At 44.0% G+C, this 15207-nt stretch overlaps 1 protein-coding gene across 1 annotated transcript in view; it reads right to left on the bottom strand.

The window, feature by feature from the left end:
* Window positions 1–13133, bottom strand: part of LOC147613843 (oligouridylate-binding protein 1-like) — a 51143-nt gene extending 38010 nt beyond the window's left edge. Inside the window, exons 1-6 of the mRNA XM_086781821.1 lie at window positions 12738–13133; window positions 10971–11032; window positions 10554–10656; window positions 804–880; window positions 547–608; window positions 265–352 (exon numbers count right to left, since the gene is read on the bottom strand). Coding sequence (XP_086637947.1) covers window positions 265–352; window positions 547–608; window positions 804–880; window positions 10554–10656; window positions 10971–11032; window positions 12738–12983 — 638 coding nt within the window. The 5' untranslated portion in view covers window positions 12984–13133. The remainder of the gene's footprint in view (window positions 1–264; window positions 353–546; window positions 609–803; window positions 881–10553; window positions 10657–10970; window positions 11033–12737) is intronic.
* Window positions 13134–15207: the final 2074 nt, after the last annotated feature.

Genomic DNA, 15207 nt, shown 5'->3' with positions numbered 1-15207 from the left:
TCAGCCTTGTGTCATTTGCCAGGTTTGTACAAAGAGTGTTTGCTCTGTTTTGTAGTAGAATTATAGTAGTAGTTGTAGGTTATTGATGTTTGTGTTAAGTCGAGAGAGAGAGAGAGAGAGAGAGAGAGAGAATTGTATTAAACATCTACAAAAGGCCCAAAGGGTCTATGTGACTAGAATTGAATACATACAATCCATGAATATGTGAGAGACATGAAAAGAGAGAGAGAGAGAGAGAGAGATAGAGAGAGAAAGAGAGATTACGAGCAGCTTGGATAGATACTAAAAAAAGTAAAGAGTGCTGCATCAGTGACATCTGCACTAAGATCACCGACAAAGATATTGTAATGCCCTGAAAAACCAGTAAAACAAACAGTCCCAACAATGACTTGTCAAAAAAATTTGAACAATAGCTCAAACAGTGTACTAAGCTTAGCAGGGCAGATGCAGCATGTGCTCTCCCAGAACATTAGTGCCTTATAGTCCTAACCCAAATGTTAAATTATAATTTTAGCCAAAACTTAGATTACTGAAACAAATGGTTACCTGTTGTATCTTCTCTTTGCCCACTTGCATAAGCCCAATTAACCTTTATAGGTTGTGTAAATCTGCACAAAGCATTTAGGAAGCCATCATCCGACTCTCAATTCATTAACTTTGACAGAAAAGCTCAAGCAGAAGTGATGTTAAAATGCCATAAGCAAGCTGAGATAAAATGTTAGAAATGTAAAGACGCCATGACCGAGTCAAGCAAAGAGCTATAAATGCCATGTGCAACTCTAGATGAAGGAAAAACCTCTTACATCTGCCTTCCATTAAGTGTAAAAATGGCGGTGGCAGCAGCACGATGGTCTAAATAGTCTACAAAGCCATACGATGACTGCCAAGACAAGAAACAAAATTCACCATCTCTGCTGGGATAGATCAATAAAGCTGAGACAAAGTTAAAACTTTAATCATTGTAAAGTCAGTGTGCATTCAACTTTAACCTAAGCTAATGTAAGCATCATAAAGCTAAAAGAATGGCCAAAGCACAATTGCAATTCAGGGCCTTACTCATGCCTGTTATTCATGACATCCCGCCAGACTAAGCAGCACAGGAGGAGGAGGAACCACACTATCATATTACCCCAAAAAGAGGACTAAAACAAAGTATGCCCGAGTAATGAGGTGTACAATTATTTCTTTTTGCATCGACAGAAAAGAAGAGAGGAGAATGAGAAAACTTTATAGACACCTGATCGGGTCCCAATAACCCACTAAGAGCCCCCACTTTGCACTGTATTTGCTTTACTATAAAGTTGTGTAGCTCTTAATCTTTGACCTGAAAATATATTTCCTTGCACTCTAGTCTTTGTTTCCAGGCAGAGCAAAAGACGGGGACTTGCAGATACGAACAGGTGTGTGCCAGAAGACTGCCTTCTGTGCAGTGATCCTTGGACGCCTTGTTTTGCAGGTTTACAGTAAAACCTGATGCATTTCCTCATCTACTGAATAAGTGTGCTCACTTGTCTTGAACTTCTGCACTGCTAGATGCTCTCGTGGACCTATACTGATGGTGAGACCAGATGATCACAATGAGAGGAGGAGGGCACAATCTGCCCTCCTCCTGCTGGTCAACTTGGTTGGCCTGCTGTACAACCTGCTGCCCGACCTGTCCAAACCTGTTTAGATGGTCTGCCTGGCTGTCTGGATTAGGCATCTTGACTGCTGACCAACCATCTGCATGTCTGCCACCCATCACTTGGCCTAATAAGCATCCTGGACAATTTCAAGTGGGTTACAAAAATGTGGGGGGTTTGCTCATGTGTCCCTAGATTAGGACTCACAAAATGCACAGTTCACATCACCAACCCAAAACTTGCACCTCCTTGGTATTGTCATGTCACCGTGCGACTCAACTGCAGTGGGTGCACATAACATTAAGACGATAACAAATTGCACCCAGCATCCACAGTCATTTAGTATGAAACCGTGTGCTAAGAAAAAAGCTATTAGTACAGAAGTGGTGCCCATGATCTAACACTGAAAACTCTTGGCTGAGGACACATGTAGTAGTATGTTTGTCTCCAAACCATCTCCACAATCCACCTTTCTTGTCACTTCTTTGAATAAAAAATGGCCGGCCCTCTGTTTCAAATGGATGCCTAGTATTGCATTTCACTAGGCAATATTCTTTTTCATAATCTCTTCCCTTCCTCTTCCTCCTCTTTCTCTTTCTTCTGTTTTTCCTCTCTTTTCTCCCTTGTTCTTAATTCTACTTTCCACTATTACCACAAATGTTTCGCCAGAAATGGCAAGAAATGTCTGTTGAGATTTTCAGACCTTATGTTTCAAAAAAATTTGTTGGAACCACCAAGGTTTCATGTCATCTATATTGATAACTATGTGCACGCACGTGTGTGTAAATGTTATATGCACTAAGGTTGATAGTGATAACGCACAACAGGGCCTTCTTTATACCTTTAGGGGGTGAGAATCTTAGTATCCAATTCAGAGAGTAGAGAGAGAAGAGGATGAGAGAGTGAAGTAGATGACACCTTAATGGGACCCGAATACCCACTGAAGCAAACCCCCCCCCCTCTGCAAGCAGGAGTATTTGCTATATTATTCTTTGGAGAATGTTGTACAATGCTTGAGAAAACAAGCAATATGAATGCCCTACGCAAGGACGAGGAAGACCGTACATCAGCTGAGTATCCACCGATTCCGAGGCCCTGTAGAAGACTCTTCGCGCCACTTATGCAAGTCCAGATAGCTGTAGGACTTCACATATGCTGACTGAATGCTGAAGACTTGCTCCAATGTTTGCCTGGGCTGAGTATGATGACTTGACTGATGCTTCTACTGCTGAATACTTTGCTGAAGACTAAATGAATGAATGAGGAATGATGCGACTACTTAATATGCCAAAAGGCTGCTGGTCAGCCAGTTCATGTTGTCGGCTAGTTCCCTTTTGGATAAAATTTGCCAAATAATAGCATTAAATGCTAACAAATGCTGGCGACTGAATCTGACATGCTGTCAGCCTGCTGGCTGACTGCGTAGGTTCACGATATGCTGCTGATGCCACCAGGGTGTTAGTAGTCATCTCCTGTCTGTACATTTACACCAAGGCCTCTGTTGTGGGTGTGCCCGCCCAGATTAGGTGTTTTCTCATTTTTCCCCACTCTCCATATTTTCCCCTATTTTTCCTCAGGTGTGGGAGGCTGTTCTATGGCTCCTGGCTGATCCAGACACTGGCCGACTGCTGGTCCCTGACCTTCCCTAAGTGCTGGGCGACAGAGGTTTGCTGGCCGACCGGAGGTGGGAGCAGGTCGAGAGCCTATAGCTGCTGTCGGCTGCTTTTTGGGCTGGCCGACTGGCTCTTAGGGGCCATATAAAATGGCCCCTAGCCCCCACACATCATTGTATTCAGTTCTCGGATTTTTCTTGTGTATATATAGCAAAGTTACACGCCTCTCTCTCTCCTTCTCTATTGCTGTGTGTTTCTGCAGTGCACTTGCTCTTGAGTTTTCAGATTTTGTCTTCATCTCCGCTGCATATTCTGACATAGTATCAGAGCTCTAGGCTCTTGATAAATCTTGGGAACTGTGTGAGCACGAGGGCGGCTGTTTTGTTGCTGATTGGTGGACTGTTTTGGATCGCTCGGGAAGAGGAGAAGCAAGAGGAAGACGGGCTGATTTGCTGGACAGCCACTTGCAGGTTTAAGTTCTTTTTTCCCACCCACCCACTCTTTTCAGTTACACTCCCGCAATGGCAGATTTACTTGAGATGGCTAAGAAGCATGTGAAGATTCCGACGCTCCCCACGTTCCCAGTAGACCGTCAGTTGGACGGGAACAACTACGGCATATGGAAGGTAATGATGGAATCTGTTTTGAAGTCTTACGACCTTGCTGATTTCATTGTTGTTGGGGTTCCATGGCTGGAGTTAGAGGAAGGGGAGTTGCCCTCGATTCGGAAGGAACGCGAGGCACAAGCACAATTGTGGGATTCGTGTCAATGCCAGGGTCTGTTCTTTCATTTTCCTCAACTACACACCACAAGTAATCAATCATATCAAGCATATGACGTGGCCAAAGGTATATGGCAGCATTTGGCTTCTCTATAACAGGGTATCACCCATGAAGAGGATCTCCTTGGAAGTACAGATGCAGGTGATGAATCCTGCAAAGTCGTCGACGATGCGGAAGCACATCAACAAGCTAAAGGCTCTTCAACAGGAAGTTCTCCAGGCTCGGAAAGAGATATCATCGGAGGATATGGCCATCACATTGCTGTCGCATTTGCCCTCTCAGTACTCAACATTTTACTCTTCTTTGATTACCAGTGGCAAGCTCAGCACCATCACATGGGAGGAGCTTGTGCCCATGGTCTTGGACCAAGAGGAAAGATTCACGAACCCTCCACAGGGCGGAGGTTCGAAGGCCTTAACTAGCCAACGGTCGAAAGGCCGTGACAAGGGCAAACGGAAGGCTTCATAGGAGAAGTCTTCTAAGAAGATGTCCGACTCAGACCACGAGAAACTCAAGGCAGAGAGGACCTGTAATGATTGTGACGAGAAAGGCCACTATTGGAGGCAGTGTCCCAAGCGAAGCACCGAGAAGGGTGCAGATTCCTCAGCAGCAACCGTGAAGACTCTAGCTTTTGTGCACCTAGAGGTGATGGACACCGATGTTTCATTTTCTTCGTGCAAGGAGGAGGTTGGAGGACTCTCCGCTACGGATACTCAGAAGTGGATTCTAGACAGTGGTGCTTCCAGGCACATGACTCCTTCCCATTCGGCTTTACAAGATCTTTGCAAGTATTCTGGTTACATTCTTACGGGGGATACATCCACTATCCCAATTCACAGTGAGGGCAGGTTGGAGATAGTTCCCGATGGCAGAGGGGGGAAGCATTCCTCCCAGGTGTTGTATGTTCCGTCACTTGGTTTTCATCTGTTGTCAATGCATCAGGTTTGCAAGACTAGCGTACGGGTGGAGTTTGATGAGCATTTTGTTGCTCTCCGGGACAAGGCAACAGGCCAGGAAGTTTGGGAAGGCGGAGTGGAGAATGGAGTTTCCAAACTTTTAGCACTCTCTCTCCCAGGTCCTCAGTTTTGTTATGAGTGGCAGTCTGGTAATGGCCACTTAAGTGTGGATACGCTGCAGGTGCAGGCTTTCCCGGTCCAGATGGTGGATAGCTTGCCAAGAAAGGTGCAGAATCCTCAGTAGCAACCGTGAAGACTCTAGCTTTTGTGCACCTAGAGGTGATGGACACCGATGTTTCATTTTCTTCGTGCAAGGAGGAGGTTGGAGGACTCTCCGCTACGGATACTCGGGAGTGGATTCTAGACAGTGGTGCTTCCAGGCACATGACTCCTTCCCGTTAGGCTTTACAGGATCTTTGCAAGTATTCTAGTTACATTCTTACTGGGGATACATCCACTATCCCACTTCACAGTGAGGACAAGTTGGAGATAGTTCCCGATGGCAGAGGGGGGAAGCATTCCTCCCAGGTGTTGTATGTTCCGTCACTTGGTTTTCATCTGTTGTCAGTACATCAAGTTTGCAAGACTGGCATACGGGTGGAGTTTGATGAGCATTTTGTTGCTCTCCAGGACAAGGCAACAGGCCAGGAAGTTTGGGAAGGCGGAGTGGAGAATGGAGTTTATAAACTTTTAGCACTCTCTCTCCCAGGTCCTCACTTTTGTGATGAGTGGCAGTCTGGTAATGGCCACTTAAGTGTGGATACGCTGCAGTTGCAGGCTTTCCCGGACCAGATGGTGGATAGCTTGCCAGTTGATGGCAGCAGTTGGCAAGAACTTTCCAGTACAGATATTGGTGGTTCTTGTGTTCGTCAGTCAGAGGAAACTTTACAAGTAACCTATGCTCTAATGTCTCGTAGCATTCGAAACAAAGAAATTCATGTAGTTGAGGAAGCTCTTTCCACGGGGACCTATTGAAAAGCCAAGCAGGTGGCAGTTGATTACTTACAGAAGGAGGTGGATGTTGCACATTCTCCAGGCTTTGTGGTTCTGGAATCAGAGGGGGTGGTTTACAGGATTACGAAGGCCTTGAGTGGTCTTCAACAAGTTTTCAGGACTCGGCATCCCACCGTAACAACAGTTGATTCTTGTGAGCAGTATGGTGCCTCTCTGACTTGGAAGCAGACTGGTTCATTGATTTGGTTTATGATTACCAGATTGGACGGGAGCTTCCTGATGAGGCTGTTGAGCTCATGTTTGCAGAGGACTCTTTGGGAGGCAGGATTGTGTATCTTGTGGTTTCTGCAGCATGCGAAGAATCTTGGACTCTTTTACACAAGAGGGGGATTGATGGATGGAGTCAGACTCCACGGATGGAGTGACTCAGATTGGAGAGGAGAGCCAGACACGAGGACCTTGACATTAGGCTACAGTTTTTCCCTTGGCTCAAGAGCAGTTTTATGGAGCAGTAAGAGGCAACCATCTATTGCCTTGTCGTCGAGGACAGAGGCAGAGTACCGGGCTACTTGTGGTGCTGCTTGTGAGGTGGTGAGGTTGCAAAGGTTACTTGGCAGGATTGGGTTTCCACTGATGGAACCCACGGTCATCCAGAGGCATTTTGTTCGTGAAAAGATCGTTGCTGATGACATCTTGCTGGAGTTCTGCTCGACGGAGGACAGTGCGGTGGACCTCTTCACGAAGTCTCATCTCAAGCTTTGCTCTGGCGGCACTCCAGCTCCCTAGGGTTGGTTCCACATCCAGGAGCTGAGAGGGGGTGTTAGCAATCATCTCCTGTCTGTATATTTACACCAGGGCCTCTGTTGTGAGTGTGCCCGCCCGGATTAGGTGTTTTCTCATTTTTCCCCTCTCCATATTTTTCCTCAGGTGTGGGAGGCTATTCTGTGGCTCCTGGCTGATCCAGACACTGGCCGACTGCTGGTCTGAGTGTTCTCTATGCCGGCTGTCTCTGCCTCTTCCTGACCTTCCCTGAGTGCTAGCCAACAGAGGTTTGCGGGCCGACTGGAGGTGGGAGCACGTCGTGAGCCTGTAGCTGCTGTCGGCTGCTTTTTGGGCTAGCCGATTGGCTCTTAAGGGCCATATAAAATGGCCCTAGCCCCCACACATCATTGTATTCAGTTTTCGGGATTTTCTTGTGTATATATGCCTCTCTCTCTCCTTCTCTATTGCTGTGTTTTTCTGCACTGCACTTGCTCTTGAGTTCTCAAATTTTGTCTTCATCTCCGCTGCATATGCTGACACAAGGCAGCCTCTTTCGCTGGCGACAAGGACAACAAATATGATGTCGGCTAGCTCTTCTTAGGGTTTATGGCTAAACATAGCCCCCAAATCAAGCTGTCAACTGGCACCCGGCCATGGGCTGGCATTTGGTTGGCCCATAGGCATGTCTTCTTGACCTACATGCTTACTAATGCCTGACCTAATGCTAAGGCTGACTTCTACATGCTTTACCTAATGAATTCTCCAAGTGGGTTAAGAGGACTGATTCTCGACTGACCTCTATGGCTTGGAGACTAACCTACGTAGCTCGTGTCTGACTGTCCCTCGACTAAGGGCTCACAATGTTACATGAACCGAGGTTGATTGTGGTAATGCACAACAGGGCCTTCTTTATACCTTTATGTGGTGAGAATCTTTAGCATACAAATTCACAGTAGAGAGAGAAGAGAATGAGAGAGTGAAGTCTAGTAGACGACGCCTTATTGGGTCCCAACTACCCACTGAAGGGTCCCCCCTGCAAGCAAGAGTATTTGCTTATATTATTCTTTCCAGAATGCTGTAAAATGCTTGGGAAAACAAGCAATATGACTGCCCAACGCAAGGACGAGAAAAACCGTACGTCGGCTGAGTATCCACCAACTCCAAGGCATTGCAGAAGACTCTTCGGGCCACTGATGCAAGTCCAAATAGCTGTAGGACTGCACATATGCTTGCTGAATGCTAAAGAGGATATTCATTGTTTGCCTGGGGATGAGTAGGATGCTGCATTGCTGAATACTTTGCTGAATACTTGAATGATTAAATGAGGAATGATGCGCTGCCTTTTATATGCCAAAAGGCTGCTGGTCGGCTAGCAAAAGTTGTCGGCCAGTAGCATATTGTACAAAGAAGTTATTAAATAGCATTAAATGCTATAAAAAATGTAAGGGATTAATGATCCCTATTCTATGATGCCCGACTGCCCAATGTCCACGACCTGCTGCTGGTGTGTTAACAAACCTGGCCAACTAGAGATTGCTTACCAAATATGATGTTGGCCTCTTGTATGCTAGCCGACTGGACTGCTCCAGAGACCTGTCGGCTGGCCCATTGAACAGTCCTTGGACAGATTGATGAGGCCAAGGGCTGGCCCATAGGCCATGCAATGCTTATGTTTAATGCTACTGATACATACCTAATTCTAAGGCTGACTCTATATGCACTATCTAATGAATTCTGCAAGTGGGTTAAGAGGACTGACTCTCAACTGACCTCTAAGGCTCGGAGACTGAGGGCTCACAATGGGGTCACGGCATATGACATATTCCTATAAAAAGGTACTACTTTTATACAAAATGTTGCACTGATGATCGTGCAAGCGTCACTGTGTACCCCAATGGCCGGTTACAGTGGATACTGGTGACACTAAGAGGATAACAAAGTGCACCCAGCATCCCCTGTCATTTAGTATAAAACTATGCGCTAAAACGCTATTAGTACACAAAAATGGTGAAGTGTGAGGTAAGGCCAGGGACACTCAACACTGCCCATGATCTTGTCGGAATGTGCAGTGGACATGAGACAATATTGAGACCAAAAAACACAGAAATGCAAGAGAGAAGAAGTGTTGTATAAACTCTGCTATATACACCTATAACCGCTACAAATGAGTGGGGAGGCAAGTGCCCTATATATATGGGCTAGGGCTACTGGTCGACCCTGTCTAAACAGGCCGACAGCCCCCAAAATGGTCCCCATGACCAGTATGGCCTGGTCGGCCAGCATGGAACTAGTCAGCCAACCCTAGTTGGGCCCCTCCCCTCGCAAGCAGCACCACAAGCAGCCCAATACTCTACCTCAGTGGAAGACAAGGCAATAGTTGGCTGCTACTTGCTGCTCCAAGAAATCGCTCCGAAGCCAAGGGTAAAGCCGTATCCATGAGGAAGAGAAGATCAAAAGTGGGGACCACATTAACACAGTTTTTCTATTAAGCATGGCCAACTTATTCATTTATGGATGCAATCAGGTGTCAAGAGCATGAGTAGCAAACAGCTTGGACTAAGCATTTATGGGTTCACAGATTTTATCCTCGATGTATGGAGTTGGTTTTATGTACCCGTGTTCAACACTCTTTCCATATGGATTATTGTGGATTATAAATCACGCTTATGTGCAAGCTATTTGAAGATATATCTCAGGATATCTTATGGATATGGTGACAAGTTATTTATTTTGGCTTCATAACGAACTGGCACAAAGAAAAGCTAAGTATGCTTTGAGTTTTGCAAAGTTGATGCTTTTTGCAATTTATTGAAAGTGTTTTTGGACACTTAACCCTTGTATGCGCCTACAAGGACAATTGTGTGTTGTTTGCCTTGAACTGTTAATGGTTGAAAAGCCTAGTTTATATGGTGAGTTCATGCAAAAGGCTACTCAAATTCTTACAGACAATCAGAGTGCTATGGCTATTGTGGAAAATTCAATTTTTCATGCATGACCCAAGCACATTGAGGTATCATTATGTGTGGGACACACTTCATGCACGTGACATTAGCCTCATCTATTGTCCATCAGAGGACAACGTGGCAAATCTCTTCACCAAGGCGCTTCCTCGTGAGAAGTTCGAAGCTTTCCGAAAAGCTTTGGGCTTGATTCCATTTGGGGATTGATCTACTTTGTACTTATACATTTCCACTTAAGTGGGGATTTGCAGGAGATATACACAATTGGTAGTGGACTTGCCTCCATTGGTCGCTTCCATCTCCCTTGTTTTGCCAACAACACAAAGGTTGACTGGGGACAAGGCTTAGAAGCTCATGTGGTCCTTGCTAATGCGTGGTAGGTTTCGTAAGATTGGAGCTACAAGGAGTCGGCCATGGGATACATCAAGGTATGGGATTAGCTACCCCGTCATTAGGTGCATTTTTTACAAATCTTTGGCTTGTCATCATGTACACACTAGGTCTCATGTTAGCTCTAAATCTCAATGAAAGAAGTGATAATTAAATGCCCAAACAATAATTCCATCGTTAGGTGCATTTAACAGATCTTTGGCTTATCATCATGTACACACGAGGTCTCGCGTTGGCTCTAAATCTCAACAAAAAAAGTGATAATTAAATGCCCAAACAATAATTCCATGCCTCTTTTTTGTCAAACAAAAGCATAAATAAATGTGCTTGACCAGCCACGACCAATTTGCAACCTCCATTTTTTAAGGTGTCACTAACAAAGCAAACTAGCAATTAAGAAAATTACAACAAAGGTCGTATAGAGGATCATATGACTGCAAATACTTCATGAAAACTAAGTATAAAGCAGAAGGGTCTAAGTGCATACAAATAAGCATTCAATTGCAAGCATACCTTCTCTTTCCTGATAAGTTTGCAGCCTGCAAGAGGGCCTATTGCAGTAAAAACCTCCGCCAAAAGTGCTTCTGTTACTTTAGGATGAATGTTGCCCACATACCTGCATTGCAAACAATGCTAGCATTCACAGGTAATCGAGGCTCTCTCAAAAAACTCTAGAAAGAACCCCATGCAGTCAAAGGCACCTTTCTTCTTTAAAAATTAAGTACCCTTATCAAGGTTCTCTTTATGCACTAACTACACCAACCAATTGATAAGTGCTTCAAAACTTTAGGTGTGAGGTGAGGAAAAAACATCAATCTTCACCACCTTCAACGGTCACAAACCTGTCCCGCGACAAAACAAAGTAAAAAACCTAAAGTAAAATGGGAAAGCCCAAAAAAAAAAAAAGTAAAGCTGCTGTTGTGAACTCACACACTGCGGCATGAAGTGGCATCAAATCCTGGTGGTAGATTCCCACTTGGGATAGGCTCAATCTGCAAAAAATAAAATTGGAAAAGGGGAAAAAAAATAAACAATGCAGGCAAAAACAAGCCAAAAAATGAGAAATGCAGAGAAAAAGACAAAAGTAATCATGCAAACAAAACAACATACTAAGGACCGTTGAAGATGACTGATCAAAAAAAAGCAAAAAATAAAGTGATAAAGGGCTCATCCCTTCAATCCTGTCCGAACCTCTCATAGACGAGTCGCCATCTGTCTTGCTCTTGGCAAACAAAGAGGCTTTCCTACCCCTAAAGTTCTACTTTGCTATGAGTAAAATTGTAAGAGAGAATCCAAGAACAACTAAAGCACCCCCTTTCATGAGCGTTAGTCTGCAAGAAGAAAACCTTGCCTTTTCTGCATTGACACTAAAAAGCACTCATTACTAGGAGCATCCCCTGAAACACTCCAGTGCTCCTTCCTTGTACACTAGAAAAAGTAAATGCTAAGTTGCTAAATGAAGCCAACCTTACTATGCTTCTTTTTTGATACTAAGAGATATCCTGGATTATACTAGGTTAAATGCTAAGTTGCTAATTGAAGCCAACCTAACTATGTGTCTTTTTTGATACTAAGAGATGTCCTGGATTACACTTGAAGTCTGCAACAAAAAACTCCCACTGAATCTAAAGAACTGCTTTCTTATATGCTTCTTTTCCCAAAGTTGACCTGAACAAGGGGAAAAAAACAAGAAGTGAAATTCATACACCGGTAACATACTCTGGTTTAACAAAGAATGCAAAAAACCAACTTAAGGCCCAGGGTCAGAGGAGGCACAACACTTTGTGCACCTGATAGACACAAATCTTTGCAAATTTTGAAACCTGCTGATGTATCAAGCCTGACCGAAATCAGATGTCTGCATTAACTCTGGAATTTGGGGTGGCCGCAGCCTCCATCAGCCTCAGGATGGCAGGCTGCACCCCCCCCCTCCACCCAACCCTGATGTCAGGGAATGGACAGGGGCCCCTCCATTTTGTCCCGAAATTTGACTCGCTGATGTCCCACACCTTGCCAGCATTCTAGGGCAAAACGAGCGTACCTGTTCCTTTCCCTTCATCTTCAATAAGCACTCCTCTAGAAGATGCAAGAGATGCTTTTCTGAATTGGCAGAGCATGCCTAAAACATTCTGATAAGCCTTTCCTGTATACTATAATATAGTTGAATCACTTAAGCACTCCTTTATTGCAGTAGCATGAAAGCTAGGGTAAATAAAAACACCAAAATCAACCCTAATGCACTGCTTTTCTGACAGCAGGAAGAAGCAACGCCTCCCACAAACCCCAAAACTCTCCTGAGCGTTAGAAAATGCTCGAAATACGTTAAAATTTGTATTTCTGAAGTAAAAGGGTTAGAATTAGGGCAAACGGCTACATTCAGAGAGGATTGATGAATTGATGGGAAGGATTGAAGGATTGATTGCAGGAAAAGCAGGAATAAAGAAAGGTAACGGAGGATTAAGGAGAGACTAGTGGAGGGAAGAGCATGATTAAGGAGAGACTGAAAAGCTTGATTAAGGAAAGATTAAGAACGGGTAAACAGGACTTAGAGAAACTAACCGCGGCGGGAAAAGCAAGATTGTTAGAAATTAAAGGCAGGAAAAGAACCATAAGCAGAAAAAAGTGTTAGAACAAGGAAGAACAGGAAAAGCGAGCTTGAGCAGTGGATTGATTAAGAGGAAAGGGGGAAGACCTTACCTGCGACATGGCTGCAAGGAGGGCCGGGTGATAGAGGGCAGCCTGCTGTTGGAGCATGGCTTGCTGGATGATGGCCTGCTGTTGCTTGAGGAGCTGCTGCTGCTGTTGTTGCTGCAGTTGGAGCTGCTGCTGCTGTTGCTGTTGGAGCTGCTGGTGCGGCTGCATTTGATGGTGATGATGATGGTGCTGCTGCTGCTGCTCCTGGCCACCACCACCAGAGGATGAAGATGGGGTTATGGCAAACATGGCGGATAGGCTGATCTTAGACGGCCAGGAGCAGCAGTAGGGAGGGTTCTCTTCAGAAACGAAGAGGAAATAAACACTACCCCTGTGTAGGTGTTATCGTTGCCTTAAACATAAGCTTACACCAAGAAGAGGAGAAACGCAAAAGCTAAAGGATCTCTTCACACCAACGCAATACCCTTCTTTACACACCACAAACCACCTTGAGGATGGCCATCATCGATAATCTGATGGATAGCAAGAGGAGGAGCCTTCAATTGATCACTTCTAGCCACTATCTGATGGATAGCAAGAGGAAGAGCCTTTGGTGCCCTTGGTTGGATCAAACCCTACTTAATGAATTTTGTAGGAGTCATCTTTGGTGGCCAACAATGAGCTCAAACACTACTTGGTGAATTCTGTAGAAGCAAAACAACACACCGAAACAACTCTACTCCACTTGGTGAATTCTGTAGAAGCGAAACAACACACCTAAACAACTCTACTAGTCCCTATGCACACCACCCCTAAAAGTGTTTTGTCGACTCGGCAACACACAAATGGTAGCCCATCGAGCCCCATTCTCCTTCTCCCCCTTCCTCAACTGGCCTTGTCCTAAAGGATGTAGTGCATTGCCATCTTTGTTAATGCTCTCACTAATAGCAAACATATTTCCTCTGTGTGTGTGTGTGTGTGTGTGTGTGTGTGCACGTGCGTGCATGTAGGTGTCAAGACTTAAACTCGCTACTACATGCAATATTAGCATCGGATGAGATATTTCCTTTTCTAGGTATATATATTTAGGTGTCAAGACCTAAACTCACTTCTCAGCCTAGATGCAGTGTGGTGCTTTAGACATTTGTGAAATATTAGCATGGGATGAGATATCCTCTACAAGACTTACAAAAACAATGAGGCCCTTTGGTTTTGAAGTTTTATTATAGTTTGAGCTAGGTTTGGAAAAGGAGGCGAGATTCAAATATATGTTGAGGAGATTCATGATGAATGGTGACATGGCATAAGATTGGGTCTTTCGCCTTTCATCTCAATGTTCTTATTCCATTCACTACAAGAGTAAAGTGTAGCAAAACAAGCTTCATATGGTGGCATGTAGGCGAGATTCAAATATATGTTGAGGAGATTCATGATGAATGGTGACATGGCATAAGATTGGGTCTTTCGCCTTTCATCTCAATGTTCTTATTCCATTCACTACAAGAGTAAAGTGTAGCAAAACAAGCTTCATATGGTGGCATGTTTAATGACACTTGCCTTAAAAATTTGAGTTTTTTTATAGATGTCTTATTGCAACATGACAAGCTTCGTATGGTGTCATGTTTAATGGCACTTGCCTTAAAATTTGAGTTTTTAATAGATATCTTATTGTGACTCAAGAAGCATCATTTAAATAATCACCCCAACATAAGCTGCAAAGACTTAGGTTATTTGTAATACAACATCATTATAGTGTGTGTGTTTTTATGAGCTGTGATTTTATTCATACGCACTCTCTTAACATCTTCTTCTCTTCATCCTACTATGGGGGTTCCTAGCAACTGAAGCAACACTATGGACCCTTGTAATGAGTTCTTTATAATACAACACCATTTTGTTAGTGAATCCTTCGTAATACATAAGCATTTTGTGCTTAGTGACTCGAATTGTGTCACTAAGCAACATATTTCAGTGAATCCTTTGTAATACAATACCATTTTGTCAGTAGATCCTTTATAATATAATACCATTTTGTGAGTGGACTTTATAATACAGTACCATTTTGTGAGTCACTTAGTCACTCAAATTGTGTCACTAAGCGACTCACTAGATTTGTGTTATTTTATTGTCATCGCTTCGTGACGTAGCCTACATTTCTTCTCTCTCTCTCTCTCTCTCTCTCTCTCTCTCTCTCTCTCTCTCTCTCTCTCTCTCTCTCTCTCTCTCTCTCTCTCTCTCTCTCTCTCTCTCTCTATATATATATATATATATATATATATATATATATATATGTGTGTGTGTGTGTGTGTGTGTGTGTGTGTGTGTGTGTGTGTGTGTGTATGTACGTACGTACGTACGTATGTATGTATGTATGTATGTATCACACACACACACACACATTAAGATAATGTATCCTCTCTCTCTCTTTTTCTCACTCATACAATCATTTCTCTCATCACACTATCATCATGTGCAAGATATATGACACACATATACGCGTGTATTCATTGTGTAGTCAAATGCTCTATACTCG

Source organism: Cibotium barometz, chromosome 43, assembly GCF_041138505.1.
Source record: "Cibotium barometz isolate CiBa-2024 chromosome 43, ASM4113850v1, whole genome shotgun sequence".
Lineage (NCBI taxonomy): Eukaryota > Viridiplantae > Streptophyta > Polypodiopsida > Cyatheales > Cibotiaceae > Cibotium > Cibotium barometz.
The sequence above is the reverse complement of the archived record's forward strand: the minus strand, read 5'-3'. Positions and strand labels throughout refer to the sequence as shown.